At 48.7% G+C, this 22,100-nt stretch overlaps 1 protein-coding gene across 1 annotated transcript in view; it reads right to left on the reverse strand.

The window, feature by feature from the left end:
* The window catches only part of WTIP (WT1 interacting protein), an 83,973-nt gene extending 63,943 nt beyond the window's left edge, over positions 1–20,030 (reverse strand). Inside the window, exon 1 of the mRNA XM_013371162.3 lies at positions 17,618–20,030. Within this exon, the coding sequence (XP_013226616.3) occupies positions 17,618–19,064 (1,447 nt within the window). The 5' untranslated portion in view covers positions 19,065–20,030. The remainder of the gene's footprint in view (positions 1–17,617) is intronic.
* Between the last annotated feature and the right edge of the window lie 2,070 nt (positions 20,031–22,100).

Below are 22,100 nucleotides of genomic sequence, written 5' to 3' on the forward strand. Positions count from 1 at the left end.
AATTCACATCTGATTATAACCTATGCAGTAGGTGTTCGTGGTCTTTTAAGTTTCAGAAGGTCTACCTGAGAAGTGGGCACTGGAGGCACTGCTACTGAGAAGAGCAGATGAGAGCTGAGCTGTCCCACAGGCTCACATCACAGCAGCGGGACCTTCCATCTGGGCACTGGGTGCCAGTGCCTCTGCAGCCTAAGACCTACCCACACCAGAAGACGACACAACCCACTCCCAACCCTCCAGGCCCCGCAGTCCCGTTTAGACACAGCTCTTGCAGACAAACTGGGGGGGCATGCAATGCATACACAGAGCATACGGGCACCCAGCTCCCCATCAGACATCCAGGGCACACATTCAACTTCAGCATTCCCATGATCCAAGATGTTTGGGTCTGAGCACCAGCTCAAGATGCCACTGTCTTTCTTTGCCACAAGCGCACACTACTGACTAGCCTTCAACTTAGCCTCGTCCTGCAGATCACAACTCTGAGTTCAGCAGCTCAACCAGTTTTCAGACCATCTCACAGGCCACTTATCTAGTCTGTATTTCATCAGTTTGTCTCAAAGGATGTTATGGGCAACAGTATCAAAATCTCTGCTAAAGCTGAGATCAACATTATCCACTGCTCTGTCCTTATTCACCAAGCTTTTCATCATAGGCCACCCCAGTAGCCTTGTTGCTCCACATTTTCCCAGTCATCCTTTGCTCACAAATCTGCAGAAGCACTTCTCAACCTGTATATCTCTCACCAGACTCAGCTCCAGGCAAGCCTCAGCTCTCCTGATCCCAACCACATGTGCTCAGATAATGTTTTTATATTCCTCCCAGGTCACCTGACTCCATTTCCACCTATAACACATCCTACATTTCCTTTTAATTTCTTCCTTAGGAGTTCCTTGCTCATCCATGCAGGCCTCCTGCATGTCAGGATGGACCATTCCCAAGCTTAGAGACAGCAATACTTGAAAAACCAACCAGCTCTCCTGGACCCCTCTTCTCTTCTTCTTAGCTACTTTATAAATCCTTTAAGTCAGAAAGGTACAGAATTTATATATGTGATATCCTAAGTCAGGATAGTATACAGGAATGCTCTCCCCTATTGTAAGTACTAGTAGAGACTGAACTTCAGTTTTCAAGTAAAGCTTTCCCTAAATTCACAACAAAGTGACATGCATAAGTAAAGAGCTACCTGTGAGTATTTACACATTCAGTTCCTACTTAGAGAACTAACTCCCAGGTGGATTCTCTTTAAACTTCCAAGTAAGAACAAATGCATTTCTGAGTCTGACCTTTAATCAAAACATTCAGGATCAGCGGTTAAATCAGTCAGTTGGTATTATCCTTCTTGCGTGCTAAATCACTGCAGCACAACCCAATGAAACAATTCCCTTAATTGCAGCAAAGCCTTTTTGGAATCTCTCCTTTCGCTGTATCCACTAAGAAATAAGTCTGTAAATATTGCCTTTGAAAACAAACAAAAAACACCAAAAAACAAACACCACGCAACCCACAAGCTTATCTTTTGAAAACTAGCTAAGAAAATTAGTGGTGGGTTTTGCTAGTTTTGTGTGTGTGTGGCTAGTGTTTATTTTTGCCATTTTTTTTTTAATTACTAGAGCCTTTGTTTCCAGATGAATCTAGCCTCTTCTGTAATTATATCCATGGAAATAAAGGCTGCTTTTACTAAATTGATGAAGAATCTCTCTACTGTGCTGCCTCTGTAAGGTTAGCAGTGAAGTACAGAGTTGGTACTGAACTGGTACCTACACATCCCTTGCTTCTCCCACTGGTGCCTTTGAGAAATGAAAGATTTTATCATTTCTGGAGAGGAGCTATTTATTCATTTCAGAGAAGGAACCATTGTTTATCCTCAACTAAAACAGATTCTGTTCCAAACTAGTACCAGTCACAAAACATCTTCTCTGGTTGTCTTCAACCATAGCCAGAAAGAGAGAGACGTCTCTTCAACCAAAGCAAGAAAAACTAAACAATCAGTGCAAATGGTCACTTCCCTGTTGGTTTTCATTTGATGGGAGCCACAGCTTCTATGTTGCAGTGGTGCCAGTGACTCAGGCTGACAGGAATGGCTCTGGCAGGGAAAACACAGGATGAGCATGTATCCTTTTCCTTATGTTTCCTTGAACCAACGGGCTCGCTGTAAAGATCTGTGATATCACATAAGAGTTAGCCAAGCAACTTTCATCTTACCCAGAAAAAAGCTGCATTCCTCTACAGTACTGGGTTTAAATCCTGGCAGGTATCTCACACCTTTACCTGATGAAACAGCATCTGTTGACAGCAGAAGGAACTTGAGCTCAGACCTGAAATACTGGGTGTCCCCCAGCATCTTCTTCCCCTATACAATGGCCCCGTGCACTACTTGCTGCTGTTTCTCAAAGACCTGATCCTGGAGCACTTTGACAGAAGAGAACTTGAAATATTTAATTCCTATCTAGGATCAAGCACGTGGACTGTCCTCTGTTCAAATCTACACTCCAGCCTGTATAGAACAGAATAACCTCACCTTTTTCCCACCCTACGCTTAAAAGTTAGTGTCCTGGCCTTGAGCTGCAGGACAAGAACAAATATGCAGTTATTTGTTAGGAAATGGCCACACTTGACCTTGGAGACAACCTTACTCTAAATTTAGACCCCAAGACAACACTGACTGTTCTCTTAAGCCAACTCCTTGGTGAAAAACTGCAGGCTGCATAGTCCAAAAAATTCAAACAATTTGTTCACAGGCTTATTGAATACTCTTTCTGGCTAGTAACTAGTTTTTTTTTCCAAACAGTAGCATTACAGGAGCAAATGATGTGTGCAGAACTGAGCCTGTACCACCAGCATACCGGCCCAGCTGCCGATATTTCTTTACAACAGGAATGTCTACTGTTTAGGGAAATGTTTTGACAAACTATTGCCACCTGGGTGTGTAGCTTTTGGCCTTTGAGGAAGGAAGACTCCCATCAATCTCAGTGTAGTTTAGCTGTAGTCCTAATCCAATTCAAAACATATATAAGGAAAATAAAACTTATAACCTAACATTCCCCCACAGTGCCTCTGTGATTTGTTTCTGTGCTCAAAATAAAACCAAAGCGGTTTTATAGCCACTTTAAGCTCAGTCCTGGTGCTGCCAGTTCTTGACCAAGAAACAATGCCTTGATATTGCAAAAGCCTAGCAAATGGGGCAGGCGGGGAAGGGACACACGACAGGGGAGGACACAGGCAAACGCACAGGCATAAGCTTCATAATAAAGATGAAATAATGTTTCTCAAAAATTCAAGCAAATATTGCCAGTTGCCAGAGCTCTCAGCGGCACCCTCTCTCCTTTTTTGAATCAAAGTTCTCGTTCACATTTTACACGTTGATTAGGAATGTTAATTTAAAGCTCCCCGAACACACCTGCTGGTGAGCTGCTCAGTCACAGTGGGCACTCCCAGAGTGACCCATCCTCTGAGAGCCATTCCCCACCACTCCACCCTGCATGCTTCTTCCTCCCTCCTTTGAAATATCACAGCAAAAGTTGTAGCAACCTTGAGGGACCAGAGCAGCTACCTCCCTGCAGAAGCCAAGGTCTTTGCACAAGCCTGTACAGGCCTTGTATTTGTGGACTGAGAGGGGACAGGAGTTAAGACAGGAACAATCCCCACCCAAAAGATAAGAGAAGAACTCTTGACTACTGGGAACTGCTGCTGCACCTTATCCTCATCCAACCACATGGGCTGGAAGAGTTAGAGGAAGCAATATTTGGATATAAAAGGGAAAAATTCTTACATCACTTGTTACTCTGATATCTGTGGCTTCAGGGCCAGCTAACATTTGTGCGTTCCACAGGGTGGGATTCAGCTTCATGCTGAACATCCCCCATCACAACACACAGCACAGCTGGCGGTCAGCGCAGGCAGCTCCCCAAGTCCCCTGCTCTGCTCCAACCCAGGCACAGTTGCCTCCAGCAGCCCCTTGGCTTGTCATCCCACCTGCAGAGCAGGGGCAGAAATTCCCCATGTAGGCACACTGTGTGGAACAACCTTTTGGGAAAAAAAAGGCTTTAAGCCAATACTCATTATTCATGGGGTACTTTGTCAGAAAAAAAAGAAAAGGATCTCATCCAGACCCTCAATGCACACTTTTCTCTGACCTTGCAATAATCACACCCAGTAACTTCAATGGAAGTTCTACCCACAAAGGGGTCCACGATTTGGGCTTAAGCTTGGGAGCTAGGGTGTTTCTGTTTGTGTTTGATTTTGTTTGTTTTGGTTGTATGTGTGTGTGTGGTTTGTTTTGGTTTTATTTGTTTCCCTTTCATGAGCTGCAGAAATAAATCAGATTGACACACAAGCAAGATAGGGAGCCCAGCCAGAGCCAGGTCACCACTGTGGCAGCTGGGTCCGAGCTGCTCCCTGCTCCTGCCCATCAGCACTCCTGCCAGCCCCCCAGGGAAGCCAGGCAAAGCCCCGCGAGGTGGGGAGCCGAGGCACAGGGAAGGGCAGAGCTTCACACACTTGGCACACCAGGAAGCTCGTTTGCAAGTCTGCACTTGGAGCATCTTCAAAGTATTTTCTTTGTGAATAAATGCAAATCAGCCTCTGGGGATCACCTCTTTCTGGGCTGGTACCTCACTGGCCTGAATTCCTCCCAGGTGTGGAACATGGGCTGAGAAAGCCTCTTCCCAGAAGAGTAACATCAGTTTGTTCTTACACAGCATGCAAGGCTGCTTCAGCCTAACCCAAGCTACCCCTTCTCTTTTCCGCTTTTCCTAATAGGTCAGGGGGATTTTCTGTGGTGGTTTTGTTTGGTTTTTGTTTGTTTGTTTGGGGTTTTTTTTCTTTGGTTGTTTGTTTCTTTTTTCCTAGACAAGCATGGTCTGGCACTCTTGAGTCCTTCCAGCCCATGGCACAAGCCATGGGCTCTGAAGCTCTATGGCAAGGTGGGATTTGGCAAGTGAATTGCCACACCTCCACTCTGCCAGAAACTACAGCAAAGGGCAAACCTTGCCTTGCATCTGCCCTGTGCTGCGTTCAAAGCTCCAAGCCTAACCCTGCTGTGGATTTGACTTTTTCCCCCCCTCTCTGAATTGGCAGTGGCCTGGCTTTGCACATGTTGCTTGTGTGGCTTCCAGGAAGCCCTGCATCACTCTCCAGGACTGGGCAACACCTCCTGATGCAGCCGCCCTCGCCAGCCTTGCATGGGAATGCCTCCCTCAAAAACAACATACAGAAGTGAGACTGGGAGATTCTCCTTCCAGGCCAAGCAAAACAGCAAGCTTTTTAACTGTTTGTAAAACAGCATCTGAGACAATAGCTGATGGCTGCAAAAATTTCAGGGAAAAAAAAATTAGGTATTAATATACAGCACCTATTATTTTGCTGCAAAAAAGGCTGCCAAAGGAAGAAAGTGGCAACAGTATCCAAAGCCACCAGCACATTATTCACAGCACATACAGCATCAGGGTGCTCTCTATAACCACCTGCAGATCAGAGGCAACGGGTGTTACGTGCATCACCCATGCCCAGACCTGTTCCTCTACTCAGTACAGCGGCTCCAGGTTTAAGCCTTCATACCTGCGACTTTTGTTCTGGGTAGGAGGCAACAAGGAGAGGAAAAGCAGAGGATGCAGAACTCCACTTCTGGACACAACCTTTACCCTACCCTGCTGAAATCACACGCATGGAAAAGTCAGGTTCCATCCTTGGATCTAGTCTCATCACACAGACACTTCAGGGCTCCGAGATGGTGTGATCTCAGCTTCTGCAACAGGGAGCCTTCCTAGGATTTACATGCGTCTTCCACAAACCCATCTCCTGCAAGCAAGCTGAGAAACCTGGGAACTCAGTGCCCATAGCTGGCTTTGTACAAGCTGAAAGAGGTCAGCAAGACTTTTCAGAACATTATAGCCCTCTTTCACAGCATTAACTCCACCTGCTCTTTGTTATTCACATCACAATTTGGAAGAAATTAGCGTCTGTCAAGATACCAAGTTCCCATATAAACCACACATCGCTTTTACAGCCAAAGCACAAAGCAGCCATATAACTGACAGCTCTGTGCTGAACATGTCCAGAGAGGTGCAGAGGCAGCTGGGCAGCTCATGCAGAGAAACACGACAAGGGCAAAACACAGATGTGGAATTTACTCATGCCCAGATCGCTGTGGTGTAATAAAAACAACTAGAGGTGACTCCAAGCCATCAGCAGCAAGTCAAACAAGCTCCCATGACCTAACCAGGACTGTCATGAATGAGGAATGTCTGGATTTATCAGATAAGTGTTCCATTTTCCGAACAAAAATTTAATTAGTTAATACCTTATATGGATTTTATTTTGAGGTGTCTTGAGGTTCTTTTCTCCCAAGTTAAGCCATTAAGGTCTACACCTGAGCCACAGGGGTTTTCCCGCGGAGCAAGTGCATCATTTGCTGCGAGCCACTGCTGCCTCACAGGGCTGCACCAGAGAGGCTCAGCCTCACTCTGCCCAGAACATATACAACAAGCCAATACACTTTCTAAGAAGATCAGCTACCGACCTACACTTCAGAAAATTAAATGCTTATTTCTCAAATCAGCCCCAAACCTGGACTCTAATACACTCAATTGTTGCGCAGCTCTGTTTTCTATTGAGTGTTTAGATTTGTGAAACATGGGTTTGATTAAAAGTGGGCAACCCACCAACTGCAGAGAATTTTCTTATAACTGGTTGGCAAAAAAAGAGCTGCAACAGTTATTAGCTGCCATCGAAACTTCTGTTTTGTGCCCTGACAAATTACCTGTTTCCCCCATCTATGCCTGAGAACTGGGATGCTCAAGGTTAACAGCATGGAAACTGCCACAACACAGGTCCAATCCTGCTGCATTGCATGTCAATGACTAGAACAGGCAGAGCGGACAGCAGCACATGGCTGGGTTAGTACACTTCCTTGAGGAAAGGAAACCATTAATAAGTGGCAAAGTCTATTCACTATCTCCTTGCTCAGAATCCTTTCCCCCAGTGATTACTTTCCAACTATCCAACATCGGCCCAAACAAATGGATTTAGGAGGAATTTCATACAAGGAACAAAGAACGCAAAACCAAAATCCTACTCTAACACCACTGAAAGCAATGTCATATCTGCACGGCCAGGCAAACAGATTCAAGTCACAGCAACAGAGAACTCGGCTATTGCAATTCAGTCAGGTCAGCACTTGATTTATTACACTAAAAAAATAATTTAAAAAAATAATGTTTCTTCCCATCTTGTTAGAAATCCCTTTCTAACAAAGGTTTCCAATCAACTAGACCCTGCATGCCTGCTGCAGTTTTGCACGTGCAAAGCCCACACACAAAAATGAACCTCAAATAACTAGCATGTAGGTTTGGGACATACGCAAACAGTTGCATGTCCTTGTGTTTCAAGTTCAACACCACAGTGACCCAGTCAGGGACTTGTGTTCAGGGCTGGCCTTACCCGATGCTTCCCAAAACCCTGCAGAGGCTGGGACTGCCAGCACAGAGGCGACATTGAAGGAGATGAACAAAGTGCAGCAGAACCACCCAACTTCCAGCCCAGGAGCTGTACCCATGGGATCCCAGTTCCCTGCAGGGAGTACACAGAAAGGTTTATGCCACAACCAGCAGAACAAAAGGTTATTTCCCTGGGAGAGGCCACAGAGTCTCCATGGACCACAGGAAATATTATCCAAGTGAGCTGGGGCATCTAAATATGCAAAGCTGTCAAAACGTATTTAGGAATGGCTTTTCATTTCTCTTTAACTTTGAAATTTTCTAATTTTTTTCAAGTGTCCACATTGAAAGGGAGAAAATATCTTGTTTTCACTTTCCAGAGGTTCTGCGGTGTCGCAAGCGAAACAGTTCACCAGTCAAATAAATGTTTGGATGGCCAGGAAAACAGAGTCCCCAAGAGTTCTTCCACAATAGCCATCTACTTCTCACAAAAAATGCAAACATGTTCTAAACTGAAACGTGCCTTGTTCAGCCAAATTCTTAAAAAAGCAACAGTACTTAGCCAGAGATGGCCTTCCATAACCTATTAAATGCCTTTTCATTGTCCATTTGATCCATTCCCTAGCTATTCCATTACAATATGTGGTACTGATGTTCTTTACATTTGCATACTGCCTATCCTGCATTTAACCCAATATTCACAAATACATGCATTAACCCTCACAGCAAGCTAGACACATCCCAGTGCTGCTGTCCACAATTGAAGACTTTGAGAATTAACCATCTCCCCCCAAATCTAGCCTTAAGTATTCATGTTGTTATTCCAACTCAATCACATCCCTCTTAAAAGTCATTTGACTCCTCATCCCTGGCACTTGGAGAAACTCCGTTCTCTGTTAGGTACCTCAGCTCATAAAAACTCATCATGAGCAAAACTCCAAGCACACGTCCAGCATGCAGACAGCGTGTGGCACCCATCAGCAGAACCCACACCAGCCCAACCCTGATGGGCAGCACCAATCACATCAAGCCAATCCATTCCTTCTTCCAAGTCATGCAGTAGCTGCCCCTGCTGCCCCCTTCTCTCAGCAGCAGGGAGGGTCAGGGCTTCCAGCCACACTGGACAACAGCTGAGCTGCACCTGTCAGCACACATGCATCACCACAACCCCAGCAACACAGAGGCTTAAACCAAACTGCCTTCAAGTTTGTGTACAAAACCCGCTAAGAGGAATTTTTCCAGGATCTCAAATTTGGAAATAGGTGTCACTAAAAATAAATCCTTACTCCAAGCTGAGTCCCTCTCTGTAAGCCCTTTCATGTTCTATATGCACAGTAGTTCTCAGCTGAGCATTAAATGAGTGTTTGTGCTCCGTGCTGCTGGGGTTTTTCCTTGATGAGTCATAGGCTTTTTCTTAAAAGTTTGCTGGAACGCATGAATGTGACATTAAAGATTCAGTAAAACTGCTCCAAAAAAACACAGAATGAAGTTCCAGACAATGTGAAATACTCCAGCTGGAAGAGATATACGACTTGCTTGGATGTTTTCTCGTGCTCCTCTGCCTCACAACACAGTAACAAACAAAGCTATGCTGACAGGGAGTGTAAACAACACAGTGAGGTTAATAGAAAGAGATAACACATACCACACAACAGAATATCTGCTCCAATGTAGAAAAAAAAAGGAAAAATCTACTTCTAGAGAGAGCATCCACATGGGCACAGTAGAAAGAGAAGGAAAAATCCAGCCAAACACTCACATATATTGGTCGATCATCAGCACATCTGCTAATTTTGTTAAAAGCTGAAGACTGGTCCTGATCCCAAATAAGCCAAGGAGAATCCTGCTTCCAGCCATGGGAGCCGTCACGCCCCTGGAGCATCTCCAAGCAATGCCACATCATAGCCCCAAGTACCTCTGTCCTGTCAGGACTTGAACCTTTCAGGCAGTGAAACTCAGCCCTCCAGAATGAGTCTTTTTGAGCTTGTAATAAAACTTACAGACACCATGCACATTCCTGCATTTCTTCCTTTTTGCTGCTTCACAGTTCTGCTTTATATCACATATTCCCAGCCCTGCCACAGAGGAAGCAGTCAGAATGGGCATTAAAAAACAAACAAACCCCAAACATCACATTATGTTCAAAGAGACATCTAGTTTCTCCAGTCACAGAATATAAAATTATTCTGGACACAACTCAGCCAGACAGCAACACCTCTCCACTCTGTCAGGCTGCGAGACACAGCATGGACTTCGAGAACCCACAGGAGAGCAGAGACCCACAGGATCCCCACACCTTCGCCCCAACAAGGACTGCTGCTCAAGCACCCAGCTGGCAGGCAGCTGTTTTTGGATGGCACCACAGGATTACACCCCCCACCAGCACCCGAGCTGTGTCGGGGACAAATGCTCCAATGCTGTGGGCCTGCAGGCGCTGGTGGAGAACCCCAGGCTGTAACTCAGCCAAAGTGCCATGAAGAGCTGTCCTGTGACAGCTTTGGGGACATGTCATGTAGGTAGGAGGCCAAGCCTAGAGCTTGGTAAGTTTCTGCAAAACTTTTTTTTGTTCTAGTAGAACTGTTTGGCTTATCACTGCTATTTTCTTTCCACTGATGAACAACCCCTTCAAACATCTGAAAAATGTGGTGGATTTTTTTTTTATTTTATAATCATTTTAGTATTTGGCAAATTCTCTTGCTTTGAGAAGGCTTTCTAAGCATCTAACATCCACATGGCTGTAACAGAGACATTGACATCTTAATTTATTAAGCATGGATAAGAAGGATTTCAGCCTAGACCAGTATCTTTGTTACTACCACCAAGCTATCAGAAGAAGCACAATAAGTTGTATCATTTATACAATTTAAATGTTAAAAATGATAGAACTTTTCCGAATTTTTCCACTAAGAACCTTCAACTTCAATCACATTATAACTAGAGCTACTTTGACAGTTACCTGTTCCTTCACAACAGGGTCACGTTTCTACTCTGCAAAATGCAGCGGCCACAGAATCCATTAAATTATTTACTTCCAATTCACACACCATCATGTACCAATTTCCAGTGTGTGACTTAACAGCAAACTGGAAGTTTGCACACATATATCTTTGTGGAATATCAGGCACAGAGGCAGCTAATACAAGTTAAGTTCTGCTAGAAAACTTCACTTTGAACGTTGCCTAGGATGTCTCCCTGACCCACCTAGGAGGGTGTACCAACTGTTGGGTTTTTGTGGGTTGTTTTATATGCGTGTGTAGTTTGGCTTGTTCGGGGCTTTGGGGGTGCAGCATGGGGGTGGGCACAGGGGGAAGGATGAATTTAAAAGGTGATGTTACTCCTGGGAATTCAAGAGCCTCTTTCTTGAGGAACACAATACAGACCTGGCTTTGAGCTTGTGACAGAGCCCTAAAAACCAAGTTCATCTAATTAATTGCCCAGTGTTTCACACAGCAGCCACGATCACCAGCAGCACAGCACGCTCCAGACCAAACCGCAACACAGGGCTCCACTCAACCCTTGCAAACCAATTTCATTTCCACAAAGATACAGACCCTTTGAAACAGGTAAAAAGAAAACTTCCTCTCTGCACACATTTTGTACTCCAGACCCATGGAGCTGGGTGGCTCATCCCTTCCCTCCCTTTTAGTGCATTGCTGCATCACCGTGTGGCTCAAAAGCAACCAGGTACAACATTCACAGGAGTACACACATAGGTATGTTTCCCAAACCATAACACGGCAGGAACGGGTAAAAATTAAACCAGGAGCTACTATACCGCAGCTGGACATATGTCTATGCCAACTCTATAAGATACAACCAAACCTCTGCACTGGAAATCTCAACAGTTGTAGCCCTAATAAAGCGTGGTGGTTTTGGAAGTCACCATCCCCCTCTGCATACAGTGCTTTCAAAACAACAGAGAGAGAACACAAGAATAAAGGCATAAACAACAAAACCAAGCAAAACACATTCTCCATCAAATAATATCCCTATTCACAGTCAAGTTTCCTGCAACTGAAGGTAAGCAAGCAGTTGTCCTCACTTGTAACATGCTTCTGTGCAAGTTACAGTTGCCCAAATTTCAATTTAATGTTAATTGTACATGTTGCATGCATCTAGTACTTAATAAAATATGAACACACTTTCTACATCTCTCTCCTCCTGTTATTACACGTGACATGGTTTATCACTCCCCAGCTTCAGGGAGACTCACGAGGATGTGCATGGCTAGCAGGGACTGCAAGAAACCATCTAGGACCACTCCCACATCCTTCATAGGATATTTCACATCACAGACAAAAAAACCCCACAAACTTTTAGAAGACTTTTTTAAGCTCTGTTGACTTGCATTATCACACTTATTTTTTGCGTTGTCTTTGTTGTCTTTAATTCTTCCTACATTCTCTCCCCTCATCTTCCTCCCTTTGGACAAGCCTCCAGCTCCAGGCTTTCCCTACCACTATTTACCATTATTTCTTCCACTCAGTCCATCATTCACTCTCTTCCCCTCTCCTCTCTCTCATGCACCCAAACACAGGCAGCAACACCATTCACTGTCCCCCTACCGCAACAGCTGCCTGCGGTCTCAGTGCGGGATCAGTGAGAGGAGGGCAGGCTTGGGGCAGCTGCGAGCGACCAGATGCTGCGAACTAATGTGTACCCCAGCATCTCCCACTGCAGCTCTTCTCACACCTTCCCCAGTGAACAAACATCTCCCCTGTCCTTACCCCATTTTTGACAGCTTTCTTGCATTTCAGCTAAAAAAGCCTGACCACTCAAAAGCAGCTTCATCAATGTATTTTCCAGCTGTAATTGGGAGATTAGCAAAACTGAACTCTGAAGTACATGACCTGTTTGAATGCTTCAGGAGACCACACCATGTAAGTTTATTTCTATTTAGATGTTTGCCTATTAAAGGCTCAAACCTGGTGGAAAAGTAATACTTTTTACACAGCCTTGACTGAAAAAGCTGAAAGATCTCAGCTACTTAGCAAAGCCAAGTGGATTACTAGGCCCAGATAAAGAGAAATACAAAAGTAACTCCCAGACAATGAATCTTTGCTTATTTCCAAAAACAACATGATATATTGACCATTACCTCTGTTTTGATGGAAAGATCTAATGTTTCACGATGAAAGCTTCAGGAAATCATAAGACAGAAAACAACACCTCAACAAACATCTTAAGTGTTCTGGTTGCCAACTGTAAACTCACCTAAATTTAATTCAGATTTTCAAATTTCATCTTTAAGCAATGCAGCTTCAAGAGATTTAACATTTATCTGTCTTAATTTTGACCTCACTTGTATTTACACCCTTCTGTCACATCAACTTGCACACACAAACATGAACACGCAACTCTGAACTCACAAGCACATTGCAGGACCTAAAAGCCAATCCTGCAATGTCAGCAGGATTTCTCAATGCAAAGAAACTGATTTTCACGGATGACTATGTACATAAAGGGCAGAAAGGGCCCCGATGGGTCTAGGGATCTATTTCTTCCCTTCACCTACCTACCAGGTCAAAAGCTTTTCAACAGGATGTTATCAGCAGCATTTCTTGGTGGAGCTCCAAAACCTGTGAGCTAGTACTACTGTGTGGCTTTCTGGAAAGATCCAGGAGCTCTCAAAAGTTAAGCCTACTTGCTAGGGTAAGAATGTCATTCTGAGACATCAATCAACCCCGGTTTCGCTTGGTAAAGTTCTTACACGGTACCAACAAAAGGGCTATTTTCCTCGGGGTGGAGAAGGGTCAGACAAAGGTGCCTGTGGAAGACAAGAAAGGTGACAACACACTGTGACAGGACTGGTTGTTTCTCACTGAGGAGTACCACATGTGCTACAAACTTGCTGTATTCTGCATATTGGACATGAGAGCTACAGGATTGAGGTGGCAGCAATGGGTAGGGAAGACACTCGATGTGCAGAGATGAGGAAAAGTATAATACCTTCACAAAGGACACTACATGAGGGCATCAAAGAAAGCATGCAAGGCTGCAAACTTGCTTGTCACTCTCAAGACTCATCGCAAGCGGGAACAATTCCTGCTCCCCTCACCTCCCTAGTCTCACGGTACCTTTTCCACATCCTCTTTGGTTGAAGAAGGCAAGACAATTAAGTCATTGCTTGCACTGGATCCCACCACCATGACCAAGATGAGCAGACAGCCCTTGTTGGACAATGGCTGCAGCACAGCAGGGGCTGCCAGGAACATCCAATTGCTGCCTGTGCCCCTCTGTCGACTCTCCTTCCATTTCTGACAACACACCAGCCGAGCTACAGGACATGCAGAGAGATCTTGTTCAAAAACAACAGCAAATCAGCATGACTGTTTAACACGATGACATTTCCCTGCCCAGCAGATGACAAGCTATAGGTTTGCAGTCAGTCCACAAGGACAGCTTTGCTTTGGATGCACAAGACAAAATAAATTTTTCTTCTTGAACTGTCTTTTTCAACACTGAGACATCAGACTGAAGAATTCTGCAAAGTAAATAGAATTCAAGCCAGCACCTGAGCCGATGACTTTCCAACACCCACAAATGGCCTGTTGACACCTCACGATGCACATTCAATTTAAAACATCCCTGAAACACAGCTTTGAGAACTCACGTCATCACATGCAAATGCTCAGCTAAGAAGTTATGAGAGTGAGTTAAAGTACTTTTTTTTACTACCTCTCTTCTCAGCATCTAACAGAAAACTAAGCACATTTACTAAACAGTCAGTACTTTGACAGGGGTCTCAGAAGGTTGAGGATGAAGCAGTTTGGGCAGGGGTTGCACAGGAAGCAACTACAAGGGATGAAATCTCACAGCTTTACCCAATCCAGCTGCACGCTGCCACCAAAGGAACAGTCTCAGCCTCCTGGAGCCCTCACAGTCTGCACCCTCTCCCTTGGGTCAGCTCCAGCCAGCTCCATCAACAGGGATGAACTGGAGCAGCTCACCGATCCAGCCCAAAACAACCCTCCCTCTCCCCATTCTTCTCTGCAGGCTTCATTTTCTGTAAGATCAGTGAGCACATGTGGCTGCAACGTGCTGGTGGGAGCATTTGGAAGTGGCAGGGTGCTACCTCAGCTGTGCAGCTGGGGGTAGGGCAGATGCAGAGCGCTCCTTTTACAGCACTGTCATCTTCAGTCAGACTAAACCAACTGCGGAAGGGCGTTTTCATTCTCTCTACAGATGCACTGAAGCCTGCTGGAAGCAAGGGGAGGATGGAGAGGGTGAAGCAGTAAAGCAAAGCTCCCAGCACAGCGCTGCTCCGAACTGTTCACACCAGCATGGGCAGAGATGGCTGTCAGGGCCCTGGACCTGCCAGGTTGCACACTGTTTGACTCCCCCAGTGACTCTCCAATGCTCAAACCCTGTACATGTCCTTTATCATCTGTATCTGCCCCTAGCTACAGGTTCCTCCTGAAGCAGAGCAGTGAGCTGTGGGACAGCAGCCAGGGACCACGAGCACCAGTGTGCTTAGGGGAACACTGAGACCAACTGATCCACAAAGAGAATGAAGGCAGGATAGCGTTGTTCTGCCCCCAAAGAGGACTCGTTAGTCACTTGATCTCAGTTTCAAAATAACACTGCTCAATTTTTTTTTTCTTTCAGGGAAGAGGGGGAGGTGAGGCAGCAAGGAGGACACGTAAGACAGTAAAATTAACATTTACTCATTAGACAATTGAGCTCATCTAATTCAGGAACACTAAACCATCTCCTTTGTTCCCTCTACCTTGTTAGACTGTTGTTTCAACACTTCTGTTCCCCATGAGCACCACAGAACAACTGCCTTTGGAGCATGCTAGACACCTGCGCTAAGAGAGTGACTGCATAAGCAAAGATTTCACCTGTAGCACGTGCAAGCTGCTACGCAAATCAATACACTTCTCCTTGCTTCCCTTTATTAATGTTGTTTAAGACTCTCTCAGGTAAGCCAAACTAAATAGCAAACTTCTCCTCATTCTGTTCTCGCTCTCCTTGTCTGACGTATCAGTCTGCTGTCATACCTGTCAACCCCTCATGCACTTTTGCTCTGCCAAAACTCAGCATACACCCCCATGGGTAATCTGAACCAGAAGGGCAGGATCAAGCCCACTAGGATTTATCAAAACCCCAACAACCTACAGAAATCAACTTTCTTTCTTAAAGCACCCCAGTTTTCTGGGTTTCATCTGCTTCCATGATGCAAGTCACAGCAGTGCTGTTTTGTGCTGCTACAACAAATACCAAGAGCAGCTGGTAAATACAGTTTCTAGGCATAAATGTGCAAGTTTACTGCTGATCCTACACAGGATGCCTCCGATGAGGTTTAGGTCATGCTGCAACATGTTGCTACAGAATATACCTGCAAGTAGTGACACTCGCAAGAGGTGAATTCTTATAAATAAGAAGAACACACAATAGATTCCCCAGGGCTTCTCCTGGAGTCCCTGACTGCACACCCAGCTCCCCTTGCCACTGGAAACCCCCCTCAGAGGCTCCGTACAGCTATAACTTGTTTCTTACTCTGAATATGTATTATTTCTCAGTCTCTCACTGTAGAACCACAGAAATTTTGAAGACAACATTTGCTGCAGTTAGCGTGTTGACAAACCCTCCCATCCAGCTGATATACAGACTCAGAAGCCAATCATTACTGTCCTCAGCTAAAGTCACTCAGCCGGTGAGGGTGAGTACTACCACGCCAGGTGCCAGACATCACAAAAGATGCAGCGGATGATCACCAGCTTATTGGCCCCACACAGGATGGAGGGAAGCAGTAAGCACTGCATTCAGCTTCCTTTGTCTGGGCACAAGAGCTTGTAGAAACTATGCTGCTGCAGTTCTCAGAAAGATTTTCCTGGCAGGACAGAGTACTGCTTGCTCAGCTACCTCTGCTGATCCAGCCAGGTCTGTCTCTCTACAAGCATCCCACAAACACTTGCAAGGAGCCCCGAAACTCCTCCCTTCTGTGTAGAGTACATTAATGCTGTGCCATGAGTGGTCTGGATCCTCATGTTTAAATCAGCAACCAAGGAAATGCATGTCTCCATCCCCAGCAACACTCATGTTGGTCAGAAATCACACACAGCCAAGAAGCCTCTCTCCCCCATGCTCAGGCAGTACACAAAAGCGCAGAGATAACTGTCCCCTCAAAGGCCACAGACAGGGGCTGGCTCATCCTCAGCCCCTCATCTTCCCAGGTCTCTTTCTCCATCCTCTGCCAGGAGCTCCTACACCCCTGAGAGCCCTCATCCCTCATTCAAACAGGAGACAAACTGCTCCCAAGGGCTGCCCAGATCCAGCAGTCACCAGGCTCACCTGGAGTCCCCAGCACAGGAGAAAAAGGGCAGCATTTGCATGCTCAAGGGTCATCTTTCAAAGGCATTTTGGCCTTTTCCACCCAGTACAAGAAAAGACAGACAAGGGACCTTAATCCTAACTAGCCAGACTACAAAATGCATTCACTCATTTCTAGAAATTACTCTGTTCTATCAAGAAGCAACAACAATTCAGGAGATGACCAACAGGCTGATTTTGCCACAGCAAGGACAGAGGGTTCTCCTCTCTACCAAACTCTGCTCTGGTCCCAGGGACAACACTGACCCTCGCCAGCCAGGCATGCTGAGCTGACCCTGCGAGGCCTTGCAGGGCAGAAACAATGCCGGGCTCCAACAGGCACTCTGAACTAGCACAAAGATTATATTAAATGAGGCACTAAAAATTCCTTCGCTAGTCACGCTCGTCATCTATATAAGTTATCTAAGCTGGCCTAGGAGCATGATTGCAAATACCACAGCCTCAGGGATGCTGGAGGTTATATCAGTGAAGCTTCAGCAGCCCAAGATAAAAGGAGGCAAATGAGAGTCACTGTAAGTAAGCCCCAACAGCACAAAGAGCTTCTGTAACACCTCAGATAAGTCTCCCATTCGCACGTGGAAGGAGAAACACCCCACATCCTGACAAACCTGGCAAGGGGGAGATCAAACACCAGGAATGAGCTATAGTGCAAGCACTTCTAACAGCATTTATGACAACATGGTACTTCAGCAGGTACCTGGTCCAGAGCAGCCCTAGACATCACACACTCGCCTTCTCCACAGCCAAACCCCTTGGCTCCAGGCAGGCCCCACATACTGTCACCCTTCAGCCGCTCACCCCTCCAGCCCCGCGGCCGCCCGCACTCCACCCGGCGGCTCACTCACCAAAGTACTCCTTCTTCATGTGCATCTCCAGCTCCTTCTCCAGCTCCAGCGTCAGCGCCTCCAGCCGCCTCTCCGCCTGGCTGGGGCCGCTCTCCCGGCTCGGCGTCACCTGGTAGGGGAGCTTAAACTTGGGAGCCGAAGCAGAGCCTTTGGTCGGACTGTAGGGGTACGGGGGCGCCGCCTCGGGGGCTGCGGCCGGGTGCTGCTGGTCGTGCCGCGGCGGGGACTGGGCATGGATCTTGTGGTAGACGTCCCCCAGCTCGGGCACGGCGCCGTCCTCCTGCAGGCCGGGCCCCAGCAGGGAGGAGCGGGGCGAGGGCAGCTGCAGCTCCGGGTAGGCGCTCATGGAGCCGCGGGAGCTCCGCGAACTCTGGCTGGAGATGCTGGAGCGGGGGCTGACAACGGCGGCGCCGGCCGCGCCGCGGCCCTCGGGGCCGCAGAGGCTGGAGCGGGGACTGGCCAGGGCGAGCCCGGCGCCGCCCGCCCCCTCGGGCTCGGCGCTGCCCGGCGGGCCGTACCTGGAGTCCGAGTAGCTGGAGCGGGGGCTGGTGGTGCAGGAGTACTGGCTGGCGGTGCTGGAGCGGGGGCTGGCGTGGCGCTGGTCGTAGCCCATGCTGATGCCGCTGGTGCGGTTGCTGCTGGGCTTGCTGCCGCCGCCGTCGTAGCTGGTGAGGCTGGCACGGGGGCTGGAGTGCTTGCTGGTATCGCTGGCCGTGCTGGCGTAGCTGGAGCGGGGGCTGAGGGCGGCGCCGTCGTACTGTACCAGGCTGCCGCGGGGGCTGCCGTACTTCTCCTGGCCGGGTACCACCAGGCTGGAGCGAGGGCTGGAGAACTTCTCGTAGGGCAGCGCGGCCGCGCCGCCCAGGCTGGAGCGCGGGCTGGAGAACTTGCCGTGCTCGGCGACGGGGCCCGGCGAGGAGGCGGCCAGGCTGGCCCGCGGACTGGCGGCACCGTATTTGCCGTCCGGGCCGCCCGGTGCTCGTCCTCCACCCTTGGCCACGTAGCCGCCCTCGTAGGCGCTGCCCGCAGCGTAGCGGTAGCCCTCGGCCGAGTACCGCTTCCCCTTGTCGGCGAAGCCGCTGTAGCAGGGCAGCGCCACCTCGGAGCGGGTGCACAGCCCCTCCTCGCAGCACGGCGGCCCCGCGGCCGGAGGCGGCTCGGCGGCGGCGCGGCCGTTGGCGGCGCGGAGCGGGGCGGCTTTGCCGCAGGGGGCGGCGGGGAAGGCTTCGGCGGGCAGCGGCGCGGCGGTACCGTTCATCTTCCGGCCCCTCTGCTCCCCCGTCATGTGGGCGGCGATGACCCGCTTAGTCTCCTCCAGGTCGGGGTGCAGCGGCAGGTCCCGTCGGCCGCCCCGGCTGTACGAACCCTCCAGGCAGGGCTCGTAGAGGGACAGATCCTCCATGAACTTGGTGGCCTTCAGTGCCATGTCCTCTTCGTACTTCTCCATGCTCGGCCGGAGCCCGGCAGCGCGGGCCAGGGGTGGGACGGCGAACTCTGCGACAGCACAGCCCACAATAGGGGAAAAAAAAAAAAGAAAAAAAAAAGAAAAAAAACCACACACACACAAAAAAACCACCTCAAGGGAAAGCCCCTTCCCGCGGTCCTGGCGGGGCAGCGGCGGGACACAGCTCCTTCTCGGGAGGGCTCCTCAGCAGCGGCCAGGCGAGGCGGCAGTCACCTCAGCGGCATCCCCGCGCCGCGGCGCTCGGCTCGGTGTGGCCGGGCTGCCCGGCGGAGCGCGGCGAGCAGAGACGAGGAGCCCCTGTGTCACTTTCCAGCCTTAAATAAGTTGCTCGGTCCAGTCAATGGCGCGCTGCGCGGAGGAATTTGCGCTCGGCGGCTCCCTGCCCCCGCCGCCCCCGGCCGGCCGCCCCGCGGCGGGGCCGCAGCCCGGCCCGCACCCCCGGGCGGGGGGCGAAGGCGGCGGCCGGCCCGGAGGGGCTTCGCGGTGCGGCGAGCGGAGCGCGGGGCGCGGCGAAAGAGGGAGGGACTCTTTTGTGTGGGGCAGGAATGCGAGGAAGGAGACTGGGCGCTGCGTCCCGCTGGAATGTAGTTAATGCTGGAGCCAAACAATGATTTTCACCGAGTCAGTCAGGGAGAGGGCGGCCGCGGCGCTGCTCGGCGGCGGGGCCGGCAGCTCCCTTCTGCGCTGCCCGCTCTCCTCCTGGGCCGGTGCTCACCCAGCCCTGCCCGGGGCGGGCGGTACCGCTCCTCGCCGCGGAGCGGGAGGCGGCGGGGCTGTCACCGCGCCCCGCGGGCAGGGAGCCGGGGCCCAGCGCACCGAGCGCCCTGTCAGGCGCTGAGCAACCGCGTTCCCGCCCGCCGGGCTGCGGCGCGCGCCCCGCTCCCCTCCGCCGCCCGCGCCCCGACTGGAACTTTCCGGCGGGACCCGCGGGCTCGTCCCGCCGCGGCGGCACCAGGGGATGGGACCGGCACCGCGGCGCTGTGTGCAGCGGCCGGGGTGTCGGGAGCAGCCCCGCCGCTGCAAGTGACTCACACCTGTGCGAAATCCCCAGAACCGGCCAGGTGACTCTGCTGAAAGGACCTGTGCTTCAACACGGCAACTGATAATTATTTGCAGTTATTAAAAAAAAAACAACAACAACAAAAAAAGGAAGTACTGAGACATATGATAAACGTATCGTGGCTTAAAGCAATCTATGAATTGACACGAGTTTAAGAAAGCACGCTGCTGTCAGTGTAACTTTGCAGGAGCTTCATCTGTTGATTCAGCAATCTGTTGATCCAGACTCAGCACTGCTTGCCGTCTACATCTGTACACGCACGAAAAGGCTGTCAGAGAAACCGCCTCTGAAATGGCTGCTTCCCGAGCGCTCCGACACAAAACCGTAGCCTGCATGTGATTTTTTTACAACTAAACTGCGAATCTCTGTCAGTCATTTGTGTTGATGGCAAAAATACTTACAAAAACCCCAACAATAGGTGCCTAGGTTGTGTCCTTACAGTGCTGGGTGCTGAGCACCCTGTGAGGAGAGAAATAGGTTGCAAGTTTGATCTGTAGGCACTCTGCCCACCAAGAACATTTTAACCTGTTATCATACCTAATTAAACATTAAAAGCAACTGTGTACTTAAAAATGTCCCCTGCTGTGCAGGGCAATTGATTGGCAACGTGTTTGTGTGTGCAGGGGAGGCAAGCAAAAAAAAAATAAAGAAAAAAAATGCAACAAACCATGTAAATGTGCAGAGCAATACCAGAAAATCAGATCTCCTAGGCATGACAGAGGTAGTGCGCTGTCAGTGTGAACATACGAATGCAAATACAACCAGTCTTGGGGGTCAAGTGCTCTTCTCTACTCTATGTTCACATCTCTCATTACATAGCACCATGTGCTTCTGCAGCTTAGTACTTGTGGAACAGTAGGGTATGGTGCAAGCGTACCTGCACAGAGCTGCGTCAGTCGTTCCTGGGGCCTGGACTAGGATGATCTATCCTGTTATGGATGTTGAGCTGCTTACTGCCAATTTTTATAAAGCTGTCTTCCTGAGAAACGAGGAGTGGCTCATGGACAACCTGGAACTTGATCCATCAGAGCACATGTAAAGAAAAAAGTAATTTACTCTATTTTAAGTTTTTGATTAAAAAAAACCCCGCATCACCAACTTTACGACATTAGTTTGCTTTCTAGTAATCTATCAGTGGGTAGGACATATCTGGGGGGCTGTGCCTATGTGCTCACGCAAGGAAGCACTTTGAGCAGCTGTCCTTACAGCAGAAACTGCAGAGCTGATGCTGCATGAAGTCAGAAGCATAAGCCACAGCAAGAGCTTGTCCTTCTGTAGCTCTGTCCTTCTGAGCCACACATCTGCCCTTGTTCCTCCTTTTAGGGCAGCACAGTTCTGTGCTCTCTCTGCGGCCGACTGGTAGCAAGTTTCTGCGGTAAGCCTCTTCGTAGGTTAAGTCGTCAGAGCATGTGCTTTGTTGAATATGAACTCATGGGAAAAACATACTGAGGACTAAGAGAATCTGGTGAATCTAAGGAAACAGCCCTTTTTAGTAAGCAATGTGGATCAAATGATCAAAATCACTTTTACTGTTGAAAGCTCGTGCTCAGTCAGTAAATCCTCAAAGCCAGGCCCAGCCAAGCGTGTTGCAGCCCTGGGCCGGACTATCCCTGCACAGTGTTCCCATCTCAGCCCTGCTGCAGGGGCAATACTACAGACCTGCTCTTCACCAGTAAATTGTACGTCCGTCATGCACATAGTGAACATTTATCCACACTATGGCCACAGATGTAGCCCACATGGGTGAAATAAAGACGTTTGCAGTGGTACACAGCACACTCAAGCACTACTGCATTTCTCATAGAGGACCATCTGTGCTGGGCCGTGCAAACAAAAAGTGCAAAGTGAAAGCTGCTGTTTCTGTAATCAGTAGCTTCATCATTCTCCTTACTGTTATATACAAGAAACCCCTAAGTACTGGTCAATTACTGACCGACAATCCTGACATGTTTTTCTCT

The sequence above is a fragment of the Columba livia genome, chromosome 13, assembly GCF_036013475.1.
Source record: "Columba livia isolate bColLiv1 breed racing homer chromosome 13, bColLiv1.pat.W.v2, whole genome shotgun sequence".
NCBI classification, from domain to species: Eukaryota; Metazoa; Chordata; class Aves; order Columbiformes; family Columbidae; genus Columba; species Columba livia.